Source organism: Delphinus delphis, chromosome 9, assembly GCF_949987515.2.
Source record: "Delphinus delphis chromosome 9, mDelDel1.2, whole genome shotgun sequence".
In the NCBI taxonomy this organism is placed as follows: Eukaryota; Metazoa; Chordata; class Mammalia; order Artiodactyla; family Delphinidae; genus Delphinus; species Delphinus delphis.
Window position 1 is genome coordinate 16,237,443 of NC_082691.1, and position 15,557 is coordinate 16,252,999.

Here is a 15,557-nt window from a genome sequence, read left to right on the forward strand (position 1 = left end):
ATTGCATAGAACAGCTGGGTCCCCATAGTCTTTTGAAGGCCTAAGCTCCCTTTATGCTATTTCTTTCCTCTTTTAAAGATCAACAGTAGGAGGCAATATAAGATCATCTGTTACACCTCCTCAACTAAACTTTAAACTCATGTAGCTCTTTGTGGAGCTCACAACACCAGAATCAGAAGCCTATGTCTCGGCACTCGGTAAACGTATAGTCATGTGAAAATAACAGTGGATCCGAGTGATCAGAGATTTACAGAGACAGACAACAAAAGAAAAAGGGATGGTACAGTGTGTAATGAAAAACCCGGGTCAGGGCTGACAACTCAAAACAAATAGAACTAGAAAGTTAAATGTTTTCTTTTTTTTTAAACAGCCTTGCTAAGAAAGTCATGATATACTGTCTCAAAGATCATATACTCTTTTTACAAATGGGGAAACTGGTAGTCAGTGGAAAAGTGAGGATAGAAACAAATTTCTTAATTGCTAGGTCTGGTGATTTTTCATTTATAAAATGTTGCATGTGGATGGCAACAGATTGCTTATGATGAATGAAACAGGGTGCATCCCACTTACTTCACTTCCATTTCAATTTCCTTGAAGCAGTAAGAAAGGAGGGAAGTGAGTAGTGTAATCCCGTAACCCACCACGGCCCCATCCCATAGCTTCCCTAACTTAAGTGCACACTCAGTGGTCATATTAGTGGCAAACCAATGAATGCCTCGATTTTGTGCTGTCACTGCAATAATTTTAAGTGTGCTTCCTTAAGACTGCTGCTAAGCTTTCCTGTTAAAAGATGCATTTCTTTTTCATCTCTCATGCTACAGCTGCTGGTTTTGAAAACATATTACTCCTTTAAAATATATCAATTTAAATATATTCTTTAATGTGTACACATGGAACACATGGTTAAAAGAGACATTTTAAATTACTGTTGTCATATCACTGGCTTTTTTGGTTTGAAACAAAACTAAGGCATACCCACAATGCTAGATTAACAGAAGGAAAAATCTATAAACAGAAACTTAACAGTAGATTTGTGCTGCATATGACCTTGATTCTGGGAAAAATCTATCTTCTTTTGATTAAATTTTTAAAATTTTCTAATATAAGTATATATCTGCTTTCATGAAGTTTTATTACTCTATTAGAATTTATGATGAAATTAAATGAATCCAATGATGCTAATTATTAAGAGTCTAGAATCTAGAACTAAAATTGCTGCTATGAATCAGAATATTAATCAGAGTTTAGATTAAGACATTAACTCTTTCTATCATGAGGCAAAATTAAAAATCATTTTCCAACAGGAATCTCAGCATCCTTTCATATTTTCTCTATTTTAATAAATTTCTTAAAAGCACCTAGCACCATGCCTAGCAAAGAGTAACCTCTTAATAATAAACACTAGCTAATAACTATTGCTTCCCAGGCCTTAGCAAATGTTTCTTGGAAATAAATGAACTGCTGAAAGTGAAGGAAACAGACAATTTTTGCTTGGGAGGAAGCATTCTGGAAGAGTTCACCTATTTGTTGGTAAGGAATGTAAACAGTCAAAGCCGAGGCTTTGGAGAAAACAGATATATTGGGTTAAATAAAATGTATTATTAAAATGAATTTTACCTGCTTATTTTTATTGTTGTTAAATGTAGCAGCTAGAGAACTTACATGAGGCTTGCATTCTATTTCTATTGGATACTACTGGTCTAGACAATTATTTGGCAATATAACCACATAAATTTGACAAAACTTCAAATGCCTCTAGGATTTTTTTGTGTGTGTGGTACGTGGGCCTCTCACTGTTGTGGCCTCTCCTGTTGCGGAGCACAGCCTCTGGACGCGCAGGCTCAGTGGCCATGGCTCACGGGCCCAGCCACTCCGCGGCATGTGGGATCCTCCCGGACCGGGGCATGAACCTGTGTCCCCTGCATCAGCAGGCGGACTCTCAACCACTGCGCCACCAGGGAAGCCCTAGGATTTTTTTTTGATAAAATATGAACAAATAATCTTTTGCAAAAAAATAAAAAATAAGGGCATGCAAAATCTTAAATATGGGAACTAGAAAGTAAATGCAACATTTGAAACATATTCCAGGAGCATGTTACATTTTTTAAAGCAGTGATTAGCAGTTTTTTCCTGAAAAGGGCCAGGAAATAAAAAACTTTGCCTTGGTGGGCCAGATGGACTCTGTCAAAACTACTCAACTCAACCACTCAGCACAAAAGCCAGCCACAGACAATATGTAAACAGATGGGCAGGGCTGTGTTCCAATAAAACTTTATTTATAAAACCAGGCCACCTGAATTTAGCTCTCAGACTGCAGTTTGCCAACTCCTGTTATAGAGCAAAACCCGAAGAATTCAACTTTCATAATTGCAGACACAGTGAATTTTAAACTAACCAGGTTCTTCTTAAATATTGATAATAACCATAAAAAAACAAGAAAGGTCCAAATCAGCTGGAGAAGACCAATGGTGCCTCATTTGAAAAAAAGTTGAAATTCACGAAAATGAGACAGAAATGATGAGAAAAATAAGAAAACTGTTTTGTTTTGTTTTGTTTTTGTCTCTGGAAACAATTCGTATAATGTCATGAAAAAAAAAAAACCACTTACATTTAACTCTATTATCCACAGTAACGTTACAAATAAGAGGTCAAAGGTGACAAACAAACAGAAAGTCCTCCTGACATCAGATATGCCTTTCTTTTCCCTTCCTTCATAGGACTCAATCCTGGCCATGAGTTGCGTGGGGTTGATGGAATGGACGTCGCGCAGGGAAGCGTGCGAGCTCTGACTCCCCATGAGAGCGTTCTCCATGTCTTCTGGCACAGGGTTCATCCTGCAGAAGGGTTAAAGGAGCCCCTCTCCAACTTCACCATCCCTAGAGAGAAGAAATCTTTGGGGAATGAAAGAGAAACGCACGTTAAATCAGAGCCCACCTGATACCACAGTGCTACCCCTGCCCCGTGTGACTGCCTGTCTCACTAAGCATCAGGGTTTTTTAACTGAAGACATTTCTGTCTTGATGAAGATACAGAGAGAAAGAGAAATGAGAAGCAATTCTTGATGTTATCCATCAATACTATCAATACCAAAAAAGCTGTTATGGGAAAGACTGTCAGTAAAGAAGAATGCAAATTTATAGTAAGTAGTATACGGTAAAAACAGGCAGTTAACAACAGACAGGTGTGCCTGGAACCTGGAGCAAGCCTCTGGGTGACCCAGCCAAGCCAGCTCCCTTGCTGTGCCAGGGAGAAAACCTCTACAGTTCTGTCAGTGTCACTACCCATGGACTAGGAAAACATTTACTGAATAGCTTCCCAGAGAGCATGTAACCAGAACGTGTAAACCCACTATAAAAAAAAATCTGTTTCCTAAAGAGGAATTGCTTTCCACCACAGGTATCTAATAAATCAAATTTAGCATTTCCATTACCTCTTAATGAATAAGCATGTTTCTGGGTCTCTTCTTGGAAAAGAAGTACGCATACCTCAAAAAGTTTACCATTAGTTTACCATTATAACCCCACTGATAATTGCAACAATCATAGTCCTATATGGAGACGCAGGACTCCCATCCCCGCAAGGCCAGCATGTGCTTCTATAATAAAAGGCTGGCGATCTGAATGATCTGATCTCCTCATGGATGAGGCAAAGTCATCAAATAGAGAGTATGATGATGGTATTTTTCTTTGCCAAACATTGTAGTTTCCCTTCCTACACCACCTCGCCCTATGGGAGGATTATATACCCCTGGCTCTACTGAATTCATGTGCCTTTCTCTGGCCAGTGTAATGTGGCCACTGTAATGCGTGTTACCTGCGTCCAGATCTTAAGAACCAGCGCATGGTTCACCCTGCTCTCCCTTCTGCCACAATGACTGACAATGTCCAGTAGAAAGAACATTTTCCAGGTGGGTAAAATACAATTTCAGAACATTGCTGGAATTTCCCTAAAGTAATATGGTCCCATTTGGTCCTATGCACAGTCCAGAACTCTGTATCTTCACACTTGACCTTCAATTCTCTCCCTCCCCACACTCAGGAACAAAAGTCCTTTCCACATTTTCATACAATGTGGTGATTTAATGACATAGCATTTTTGAAAGCAATTTCATTATGTAGTTTGAACTATGATAATTTAAAATAATCATACTGCTTGATCTAGTAACCCTACTTCTGGAAATCTATAGGAACTTAACTGTAGACCTTCAAGGCAAAAATTGATCTATGTCATTAGAGGCTGGGTCAGTGATTACCTTAGAGCAAGAGGAAAGGAAAAGTGACAAGAGGGTGCAAGCTTGGTCCAGTCCTCTTTCTTGGGCTGAGTAGTGCTACCACGGCTGTACTCACTGTTTGATAATTTATTGTCGTATCAATGATTTAAAGCCACTAGACTGTACAGAAAAATCAACAAGTTCACAATTCAAACTGAGGACTGTTTTTAGGAAGAAAATCATTTGCAAGGTAATTGGATCATCTTCTTAGTCTCACCCATTCCTCCTTTCCTGAGCCCACCCCTCATGAATAAAAAGGACAACAAAGAAAAACACCCACCCCAGAAGTCTGAGGCTATTTCCAACTAAAAAACTGACATCATACAATGCTGTACACCTGACTTGGGAAATGAGAATCATTACATTATTTTTCAGACGTGTGTATATATAACTTCTAATTAGCTAGAATGTATAGATACTACTTGCAATAGCTTCAATGATAAAGTTACCCACTGCACAGATTGCTCTCAGCAGCCTGACTCTAATCAGACTGATCTCTGTCTGGGACAGAAGCAAATTTTAAAAGGGAGGGAGAGCTTCCTTTTAATGTGTCAAGAGGAAGATACTTCTAAAGCCTCTTTCTACTCTACAATGATAGGATTTCATCCTAACCATGTCCTTCAGAAAGATTCAGTTCAAGTGTCAATTCCTTCAAGAAGACTTTCCTGAAATGCTCCCCACATTCCAATCCCCACGCAAGGCCAAGTGCATCTCCTCCAAGCTCCCCTAGGACTGTGGATATGCCACTTATGGTACCGCTTACCACACTGTGCCTTAATTATCCACTTACTTGCCCGCCCTCCTGCTAGCTGGAGTGCTCCTTGAAGGCCTTGAATTTGATTTGCACATCCCTGTGTCCCCAGGGACTACCTCAGTACACAGCACACAGCAAGAACAAAACAGATATTGACTGCATAAATCCTGTCTAGCATCTAGCCCAGACACTAACGCCAAGCAGGCTCTCAAAAAACTCTGCTGAACTGAGGAGACCACACTGTTTGTTTCTGAAGAAAAGCTTGGATATTTTCCCAGATATAATATTGAAAGTATTAAATACCCAGTTCTTGTACTGAGTCCTCTCTGGGGTTGGCTTGAGGAAAGCTATGCCTCTCTAAAGAGGGTATTAAGTTCTGATTAGCTGTACCCCAGGAGACTGAATCTACAATGCAGGGTTTATTCCAACTATGGAAGAAGCATGGGGAGGGGGGAAGGTGATAAGGAGTGGGGTGGAGAATTATAAAATAAAGAAAACCATCCCCTTATCTTTTACTGGAATTTGTGTAAGGAGATGAGCATCCTCTTTTGTTATTTTGGTTTTTGAAAAAGAGATTCATATCATAATTGTTTTATCTGGATGGGTAACTATCCTCCTCTATATTGGCTAGCTATTTCTACAGTCATGCTGTGCTCACAAACTACCCCCAAACCCAATGGCTTAAAACAATCTACGTGTGTTCTCAAGCTCATGCGTCTGCAGGGTGCCTGCAGTTCAGCTGGTCTAGTCTGGGCCCAGCTGGCAACTCTGCTTCAGGTAGTGGACAGCAGAGCTTGGCTTCAAACTGTGTTGCGTCTAAGTCTGCTGCCTGTTTGTCTTTCCCCTTGGACCAGGACTACGTGGGGAAGTAGTCACGGAGAAACTACATGTTCTCTTCACGGCAAATGGCAAGAGCACAGGAGACAAGCTCGACCACGTAAACACACTGCAATCTCTGTTCACATTCTAGAGGTCAAATATATCTCAAGGCCAAGCCCAGAGGGCATGGAGCTGAGATGTACATTCCATCCAAAGAGGAGCAGAAGGTAAGTGGACATTTGCTGAGAAATACTCCAATCTACCACAGCTGTCAATGTTCTAAACTAGGAGTCAACATACTATAGCCTGTAAGTCAAATATTGCAGGCTGCTTGTTTCTTAATACGGAGTTTTATTAGAATACTACCACATGCAGTCCTATGGTTGGTATCGATTGCTATGGACACTTTCATATGAAGACAGCAGAGGTGAACAGTCACAACAGAGACTACATGGTTCACAAAGCCTAAAATATTTCCTTTACTGCCTGTAGTTTTCTAGAAAGGGAGACTGCTGCTTCCATCAGCTTTTCAAAGGGGAGCCATGTGAGATGTAGAGGTTCTGTGTTATAATTAGCAAAAAATAGGCTGATTGATGAATATTAATTTTTCCAATGCATGCTCTGATTCTGCAATTAGCAAAAACCTGTAATCCAGTCTTATTTTTCCACAGGTGGCTCTCGTGACACAGCACAGCTCAGGCACAGGTGGTCTTGTTGCCTTATCTAAGGGCCACTTCAGCAGTACTTACAGCCCAAACACACACAGCTCTCTGCCATATTCTCTTCCCTTAATCCCACACTGCTAGAACTGGAGAAAAATTCTACCATATCTATACTGGTGGCTTCCTAAATGATGATACCCTGTGCATGTGGGAAAACCCAAAAACCTGAAATCCTTTTGCTTCCAGAAAGAATAGCTTACATCTTTGAGATGTTACTACTGCACTGGTCCCCAGGCTGGTTTAAAATAATCTTAGCAAAGCTAAGCCAAAACTTCAGCTCCATCTGCTTCAGCACAGAATTGATACCACCCAGATGGTAAACAGCAGCTGCTATAGTGCAGTAGCTACCACTGCTAGCATTTTACAGAAGTCCCACAGTTTCTCCTGGGAGAAGTGGAAAGGGCCTCTGGGCACCTACTGGGGCGGCCAAACCAAGTCTCTCAACCCAGGCACCCAGGCTTCTCCTCTGTATTACTTCCGGCCACAGCAGGACACTGTATGTTCTCCTCCAAGAGAGAGAGAATTGAGAATAACAGACACTAAAAATATTTATCATCTTTTCCAAAGGCCAGTGGAGCAGATTTGGCTTACAGACATGTTTTGCTTGGTCTTGTACGGTGTTTCTAAAGATCTTGAACTAATTGCTAACATTTTAAGTAATGATCTTTCATCTAAAATTCCAGATGTCTAGCTTCTCTGGAAAAGTTAAAAGACACAGAATAGCCAGGCCTGCATTCCCTTACCATAAGAATAAAGCCAAGAAGATGCTGAACTCTTTAGATGGAGCCCGCACTCTCCACTTGGCCTCAGCCTCGACCTAGCCTGGAGTCATTTGAGTCTGCCACTCTGATCTATTACCCTGTCGTCTGACAGGCAAAGAGAATCCTACACCTGCAGATTGTGTCTCTTCTTGTTCTTTCAAAGCTTTCTTCAGGGACTTCCCTGGTGGCGCAGTGGTTAAGAATCCGCCTGCCAATGCAGGGGACACGGGTTTGAGCCCTGGTCCAGGAAGGTCCCACATGCCGCGGAGCAACTAAGCCCGTGCGCCACAATTGCTGAGCCTGCGCGCTAGAGCCTGCGAGCCACAACTACTGAGCTGGCGAGCCACAACTACTGAGCTGGCGCGCCACAACTACTGAAGCCCGCGTGCTCTGGGGCCCGCGCGCTGCAACTACTGAAGCCCATGCTCCGCAACAGGAGAAGCCACTGCAATGAGAAGCCCACACACTGCAATGAAGCCCCGACTCGCTGCAACCAGAGAAAGCCCGCACTCAGCAATGAACACCCAGCACACCCAAAAATAAATTAATTAAAAAAAAAGCTTTCTTCATCTATGTTGCCGAAATTATTCTCGCCTCTGAAGTAAATGTTTGCTTACAGGTGAAAAAAAACAAAAAGGTAGCAGCTGAGGCCTACGCAGATTATATAAGGACACACCCATCTGAGGGATATTTCAAGATACATCTTAGAATTAAGACTCGGGTCTTCCACTTCTGTCCTCTCCATCAGATTCCTAGAAGGAAACAGGAGGAACCCTCTCCATCAGATTCCTAGAAGGAAACAGGAGGGACATCAGAAGGTGTTCAAATGGCCCCTGGGATGCAGTCATTGGATTTGTCCCTAAAGACACGAGCTGCCCCAGCTGTGCCCACTCTACCCCGGGTCTGGGTTCCTCTGGGGGCAAGAAGCACCTCAATCTGACTCTCTTCTTGCAAGGCCCACCACGTGTTACGAGACCTGGTTTATGATGGTTTTTAAAAGCTCTGTGTAGAGCCCACAGTTTCCAAAATGAAACAGCTAGAAGTGGAGAATGGGAATCGTATGTCAGGGAGTAACCTGACATTTACAAACATACTTTGCCAGTATGAGAAAGAGGCATGATAACTAACAAACACAGATGCTTTGGAAGTAAACATGCAGAGAGAAGAGAGAGCTGTGGGAAGGAAGCTAATCCACAGCAACAGAAACACATAAGACAACCTTCCTATTCTAAAGTATGAGAGAAGGAAAGTTCTGCATGCCTAAGAAGACCTGGGAAATCTACACGTCAGACTCAACCAACTATTCAAACTTTCATAAATTAAAAACTTTTATTTAGTGTCTTCTTAAATGATCTGCTTTTGTTTTTAAAACATCATAAAGTTGGTTTGTGGTAAAGATGTTCTAAGCAACAAAAAAAGGTATGATTCATCATCCTGGACTTCTTCATGGCACTGATGCTATAGGTATGTCCATTTTACCTTGGAAGGTAAAGACCTGGTATAACTCTGATGAAAGTGTCTTTAGAAAGCCTGGCAGCGTGCTCTGTGACAGCCTGGAGGGGTGGGATAGGGAGGGTGGGAGGGAGGGAGACGCAAGAGGGAAGAGATATGGGAACATATGTATATGTATAACTCATTCACTTTGTTATAAAGCAGAAACTAACACACCATTGTAAAGTAATTATACCCCAATAAAGATGTTAATAAAAAAAAAAAAAAAAAAAAAAAGAAAGCCTGGCAGCGGCTGAGGTTAGGGAGTTGATGCATTTGTGTAACATTCCAGCTTCCTGGGCTGGAGAACTATCACGATGAAGCACTACAGGAAGGTTAATAAAATCAAGATCAAACAAACCTGTCTTTGGCAAATGTCCGCTACCATTATGTTCACATTTCAAAACAGCCCTGGCTTACTTTACGCTTTATGTATTACAAGTTAAATAGAACGTCTAGAAAACATTTCTAAAATCTAGACTATTGGATTGAATTTTAAACCACCTACGCATCACATCCAGATTAGTAGTTGTAGCAATAGGAAATTACTGGATAAAGAAATATGGAAAATAAAGTTATTTTAAATTAATAAGTAAAAAAAATGTTTTTAAAGCATCTAAAATCACCCAACCAACTGTTTGGCATTACTTTAAAGAAAAAACTTTGAATCAAGGAATCAAATTTTTTCCAGCAGATTCCTATTGATTTTCCAACTGAAAATGAGTGAAATGTTTTAAAAAGGAAGAAGAAAAAGATCTATGTGTATGTATGAAACTCTGCTAGGCTTTTTATAGATTTGCCCATATCATCAGGACTACAATGGGGAGAGAATGTTGAAACAATTGAAATAATACTGCCCTCTGAAAGTTAAACCATAAAATCTGCACATAATGAATCAGAGTAGATGTGCTCTGCCCTTCAAGAAGCAAAACGGCTCGTAGGCCAAGACATAAGAACAAGGTGACAGGACATATGTTCAGATCTAAAGAGGTGAAGAGGGAATGTGCCCATCAGAAAGAGGGTGGGTCAGTCCCGAAAATACAGGAAAAGGAGTGTCACAAGCAAATGCCACCTGTGCCCAGTCTGGCACTCTTCAAGTGGGGACACCTTGTCTGTTTGATTTTAAGTATCTTCAATCCACTGGCCTTCCTATTCCTATCATTAGTGTGATGGCATCAGGGTATCATCAGTGCCTTTTGTCACTGAACAGTTTAATAATTCCCTACATGCCTCCCACAACCTTTCACAATTCTGTGCTTCTTATTAAAATGTGATAGGGAGACAATAGAATGGTCAGCTTGAAATAAATATCCAGTCTACACGGCAGTTAACGGTGTTCACTGGAGATTCTGAGATGTAAGTTTACCCATGTGAGAAAGAGCCACTCTCCCTTGGGCTCTGATTACACAAGCCGACAAATGAGGTTTCTCAGTCAACAAGAAAGATGGCTGGACTCAAACCTAATAAAGTCACCAACGTGATGCCACTGAGAAGCTTTCTGGGAGATAAACGTCTGGACGTCTCCTGACGACCCTCAACGGGCTTATCGTACAAAATTGCTCTTTAGGAGCTTCTAGAGATATCATCCAGAGACCATTTTAGTGACGGTTAGCCACCAAAAAATATTAGCATATTCGGTATATAGTAGGCAAGTGGTAACATTTCAAAAGAGAAATATATAAAGGTTGTATTCATCACTCCAGTATTCTTCCAATATCTCTTTATAAACCTACATATAATTATCAATAATTTTCCTTAAGTAGAATTATTAAGTACATGACAGTTACCAAGCTTAACCCAAAGCTATAGTAACTGAACTTGATTATGCAACGGTGATCCAATATTTGCTTATTTTAAATCTGACTTGTAAGTATTTGGGTATGATTACGAGTTCATACTCAATAAAAAGCAGGGGAGGGTACACAGTTCAGCTAAAGATTTTTAATAAGTACACAAAAACTTTGAAGACTCAAGATGTATAATTAAGTTCTGAGGATTTTTATATATATACTCTTAACTAAGGAAGTATAGCTAATATTTGATATTTTTAAATTTAAGAAGTGTAATACGTTTGAAATCAGGTTTAAGATTTACCAATCAGTATCCATGTATTCCTTACCAGAAAGAACAGAAATACAAAATGCATCTTTAAAAACAAAGAATCTAAAAAAGAGTGGATATATGTATGTGTATAACTGATTCACTTTGCTGTACACCTGAAACTAACACAACATTGTAAGTCAACTATACTCAAAAAAAAAAAAACTAAAATATTGCAAAAGCTTACTTAGTGATAGATTATAATCAAAATGGGAAGTTTTTGAAGATTACTTTTTAAAATCTACTGAGTATTTTAAAGATACAAACATGGATACAGATTATTTGAATACTGTAAGTTTTTTAAAGATAGATAATTATTTTTTCAACCCTACAACCATAGACTATGTGCTATTTTGAAGATATGCCATGTTTACAAAATTGATCATAAAACTAGACTATCAAAAAAAAATCTAGGGCTTCCCTGATGGCGCAGTGGTTGAGAGTCCGCCTGCCGATGCAGGGGACTCGGGTTCGTGCCCCGGTCCGCCACATGCCGCAGAGCGGCTGGGCCCGTGAGCCATGGCCGCTGAGTCTGCGCGTCCGGAGCCTGTGCTCCGCAACGGGAGAGGCCACAACAGCGAGAGACCCGCGTACCGGAAAAAAAAAAAAATCTAATTCAGTAAGCCTTGCAATTAGGAGCTAAATACAGAACAAATAATGCATAAAATAGAAACTTATAACATAGTATTTTCTAAAATAACTACTGAGATAAAAATATTTTAAAATTAAAACAAACTATTTAGAAAATAGTGACAGTGGAAAGCTGTCAAAGTTAAGCTTATTATCAAATTCACTTCCTTAAAGTGCTCTAATTACTTTTCAATAAAGAATAAAATTAAAGAATTAGGCATTTAAACAACAAAGTTACAAAAACTCTATCCCCATGGGAAAAAAATATAAAAAAGAAAAACAATGGGTACAATTAATAAATAAATCCAAAAGAAGAATAATAATTGTTCCAATCTGAGGAATGAATACAATGTTATTCATTATATTAAACCCTCTACTTTTGCACATGGATGAACATTTCCACAAATTTAAAAAATATAAATAAACCCCAAAATTAGTCTTTTAAAAGGGAACATAGGTAAACCTAGATTCGGGAGGGGAGATTAGGAAAGGAATACAAGTCCCATAATAGGAGAGCTTATTTTTCAAAGTGTAAGTGATACTTTATACTAGTCACATTTGAAAATCATAAAGAAAGTCCATACTCTGAAAAAATATATATATTACATAAAGAAGACATAGATCGCCTGAATAGAATGAACCATCCCCAAAAGAAAAGTGAAAAAGTTGACAAAGAATTACCTAGCAAAGGAATGAGAGTCAGAGAGTATGACAGGTATTTCAAAATTTTAAATAAAAGATAAACAAAATCCTATAAACTGTTCCAGAACATTAAACAGAAAGAAAAGCTATCTATCCTATCATTAAATAAAGCTAGCATAATCCTAACATTATCTGACCAAGAACAAGAACAAAAGAACATAAGTACAAACCTATCCCACCTATTAACATACTATTATATTATGTAATAGTGTATGCCTTATATTAACATATTAACAAAATCAATAGCTTCCTTACACTGAGACTGAGTCAGGCTTGGTGCTGAGTACTTAACATACATTATGTCATTTAAGCCTCACAATAGCTCCCACAAGTAGGACCCACATATTAGAATGTATTCCTGAAACATAACAAAAATAAGTCAAAACTCATATTTAAAAAAAAAAAACAACTAAACCTAATCAGAAGGCAAATATTTCTGTTTACCCACTGAAATGTTTCACTGCATTTCGAAAGCACACATGAACACAACTTACAACTTATTTGAGCCAAAAAGCTTTGAAATTATGTATGTTTTGACTACTCTTCATTTCCGCATAGATATCCACTACCTTCCACTTTTCTTAAAATGTGTCTCTCTCAAGTCTCTTATTGTCCCGGCTTTGAAAGAGACCTAGGGAAAAATATGTGATATTGCAAAAAACACCACAGTAAGCTGAACAAAAATGGGCAACTGACAATCAGTGCTGGGAGACAAGGAACAACCGGCAAACAGGAGGGGGGCGTATGCCCAATATTCCAGGGCCAAACGTGTGGACATAGAGGATACTGTTATTTATCCGTAGAAGCCAGAAACGTTAACTGTCATAGGAAATTTCCAAAATATTAAGCATTAGTTCAATTAAAAAAATAATAAAAACACTGACGGCCAAGGAAAACTCATTACCAATAAGCCACTGTGGGGCCTGTACTTCCCTAAGCTTTTCTGCAAGGAAAAACTTGTGTAAACCGAAAAATATCTACAGATGATAAAGATACCATCAAAATTCAGTTGCAAAAGGATAAAACTATTAACCAGTCATTCAAGTACATGGAGAAAGAAATCTACTTATCAAAATATACTGAAGATTTTATTAAAAAGCTAACAAAGCAAAATCGTTTGTATGGTTTACATAGTAGAAGAAATTGTGGTAAATAACACATGATTTTAGGATGTGGAATTCTTTCTAAGACAATCTACAATGGAAAACAGAACTGAATACGTAAAAATCAAGTTTCTCTATTCAAAAACATTAGAAGCAAAACAAGAGTATTGAAAGACAGATAATAAAAACCTTAAATCCAATTAGAAAAATGGGCAAAGCAAGTCAAGGTACACTAGAAAAATAAATGTATTGATAAACTAAGGTAATTCTCACCCAACACCTGTAGATTTTTTAGGGGATCAAATTAAATTTATGAGATCATTTATTAGTTTCCTGGGACCTTCAGGTAGAGCTCAAATTCCTTAATCTTGTCTAACCTAACACATGGCCTACTTCTGCCTACCTCTCCAGAATCATTTCACCATACTACAAATCACAAGCAGTTCCCTAAAGGAATCACATTCTCACCAACCCCGGCTTGTATTTTTCTCCTTACCTTGAGTGCTACTTTCCTTATCTCTATGACTCTTAGCCATCCTAATAAGCCGTAACTCAAAGGTCACTTTCTCAGGGAGGCTTTTGCTTCCCCTCATTCTTCTACACCTCTCTGCCCCTATCAGAAAATAGTGTACACAGACATCGATCATGCTGCCTCAAGATTATTTTCAATCTACTTTAGATAAAAACGAAATAAGACAAAACAACAAAACATCAAAAAACAAAAGAAAACAAAAAAAAATAGCTTATTCAGGATGTTGTGATTCACCTGTTTACCAATCCCTCCATTCTAGGCAGTTGGGAGTAGGAAGAAATGAGGAGGGGGTGGAATGCTTTTAAAATAGCACCAAAAACATAAAACACTGTAAAGCGATAAAACACTGCTGAGAGAAATCAAAGAAGATGAAAATAAACAGAGAGCTGACCATGTTTATGGGTTGGAAGAATTCATGTTGTTAAGATTTCAATTCTCCCCAAATTGATCTATAGATTCAACTCAATCCCAATCATAATCTCATCAAGCTTTTTTGGTAGAAACGGTAAGCTAATTCTAAAATGTATACAGAAATGCAAAGAAATGAGAATATCCAAAGCAATCTTGAAAAAGAACAAAATTGGAAGACACACTACTTAAAGATTTTCTATAACACTTCAGTAAGGCAGTGTGGCACTAGCAGAAGGATCAACAAATAGATCAGTGGAACATAAGGAAGAGTCTAGAAACAGACCCACACTTATATGATTTTACTTTTGACAAAGATGTCAAAGCAATCCAACAAGAAAAGAAAGTATGATGCTGAGACAACCAGATATCAAAATTGAAAAAAACCATGAATCTCAAACCCTAACTCAAACCATGCAAAAAATAATTCAAGATGGATCATAGGCAGAAAAGCTAAAAATATAAAGCTGATATAAGAATTTGCAGGAGAATATTTTTAAAACCTTTTTGTAGGCAAAGATTTCTTAAGAGAAGGCACAAAAAGCCATAATCATTAAAAAAAAAAAAACAAAATTGTGTAGGCTGTGACGAGTTCCCGCGGGTCAGATTGGGTGACTTGAACATAAAAATGAATAATGACTGTAATGCTGGAATTTATGTTGGAAAAATTAAGAAGTTCCATGAGTCCATCGTAATATTGCAAAAAAGAGAGGGTAGAAATTCTCCTTTACAGGAAACAAATGTTAGATTAAGAAATGTAGAAAAAATTAATAAAATTAGATAAATCAACGGTTTGTAAGCCCCAGCTGGAGTAAGTGATTCGGGCAAGGATCTTTACTGGATGCTTAAAATTATTAAAACATTGTTGGGGAATAGGATATTCATAGTCTCAAAGTGTAACCCCTCAGAATATTTAATAATTTCACTGGGAATAATATGACTTTATAGTAGAGAGATCTGGTAGTCTCCACCCGTACCAAGTAATCAAACAGCATTACCAATATTAGAACAAGCTGACATTATATGCCTTTTAATGTGATACAGTCACAGGTATATAACAACAATTATGATGTTCCCTTGCCAAAAAATGTTTAGCCTGAATTTAGCCATAAGGAAACAAACAAACACAGTAGGTGGGACATTCTAAAAGACCGGTATTCTGGAATTTTGAGCGAAGTCAACATGTTGAAAACCAAAACGAGAAAAGGTAGGAAAGCGGTGTGGATACTCTTCAAACTTAAAAAAGCATAAAGAGCCACAACCAT

The 15,557-nt window shown here is 38.6% G+C and overlaps 1 protein-coding gene across 3 annotated transcripts in view; it reads right to left on the reverse strand.

Moving 5' to 3' along the window:
• The window catches only part of STARD3NL (STARD3 N-terminal like), a 50,437-nt gene that overhangs the window by 21,096 nt on the left and 13,784 nt on the right, over nt 1–15,557 (reverse strand). For 2 of the 3 annotated variants that reach the window (XM_060020227.1, XM_060020226.1), the window contains one exon: nt 2,609–2,891. In XM_060020227.1, coding sequence (XP_059876210.1) covers nt 2,609–2,833 — 225 coding nt within the window. In that variant the 5' untranslated portion in view covers nt 2,834–2,891. The remainder of the gene's footprint in view (nt 1–2,608; nt 2,892–15,557) is intronic. The other variant, XM_060020228.1, reaches the window with a different exon arrangement.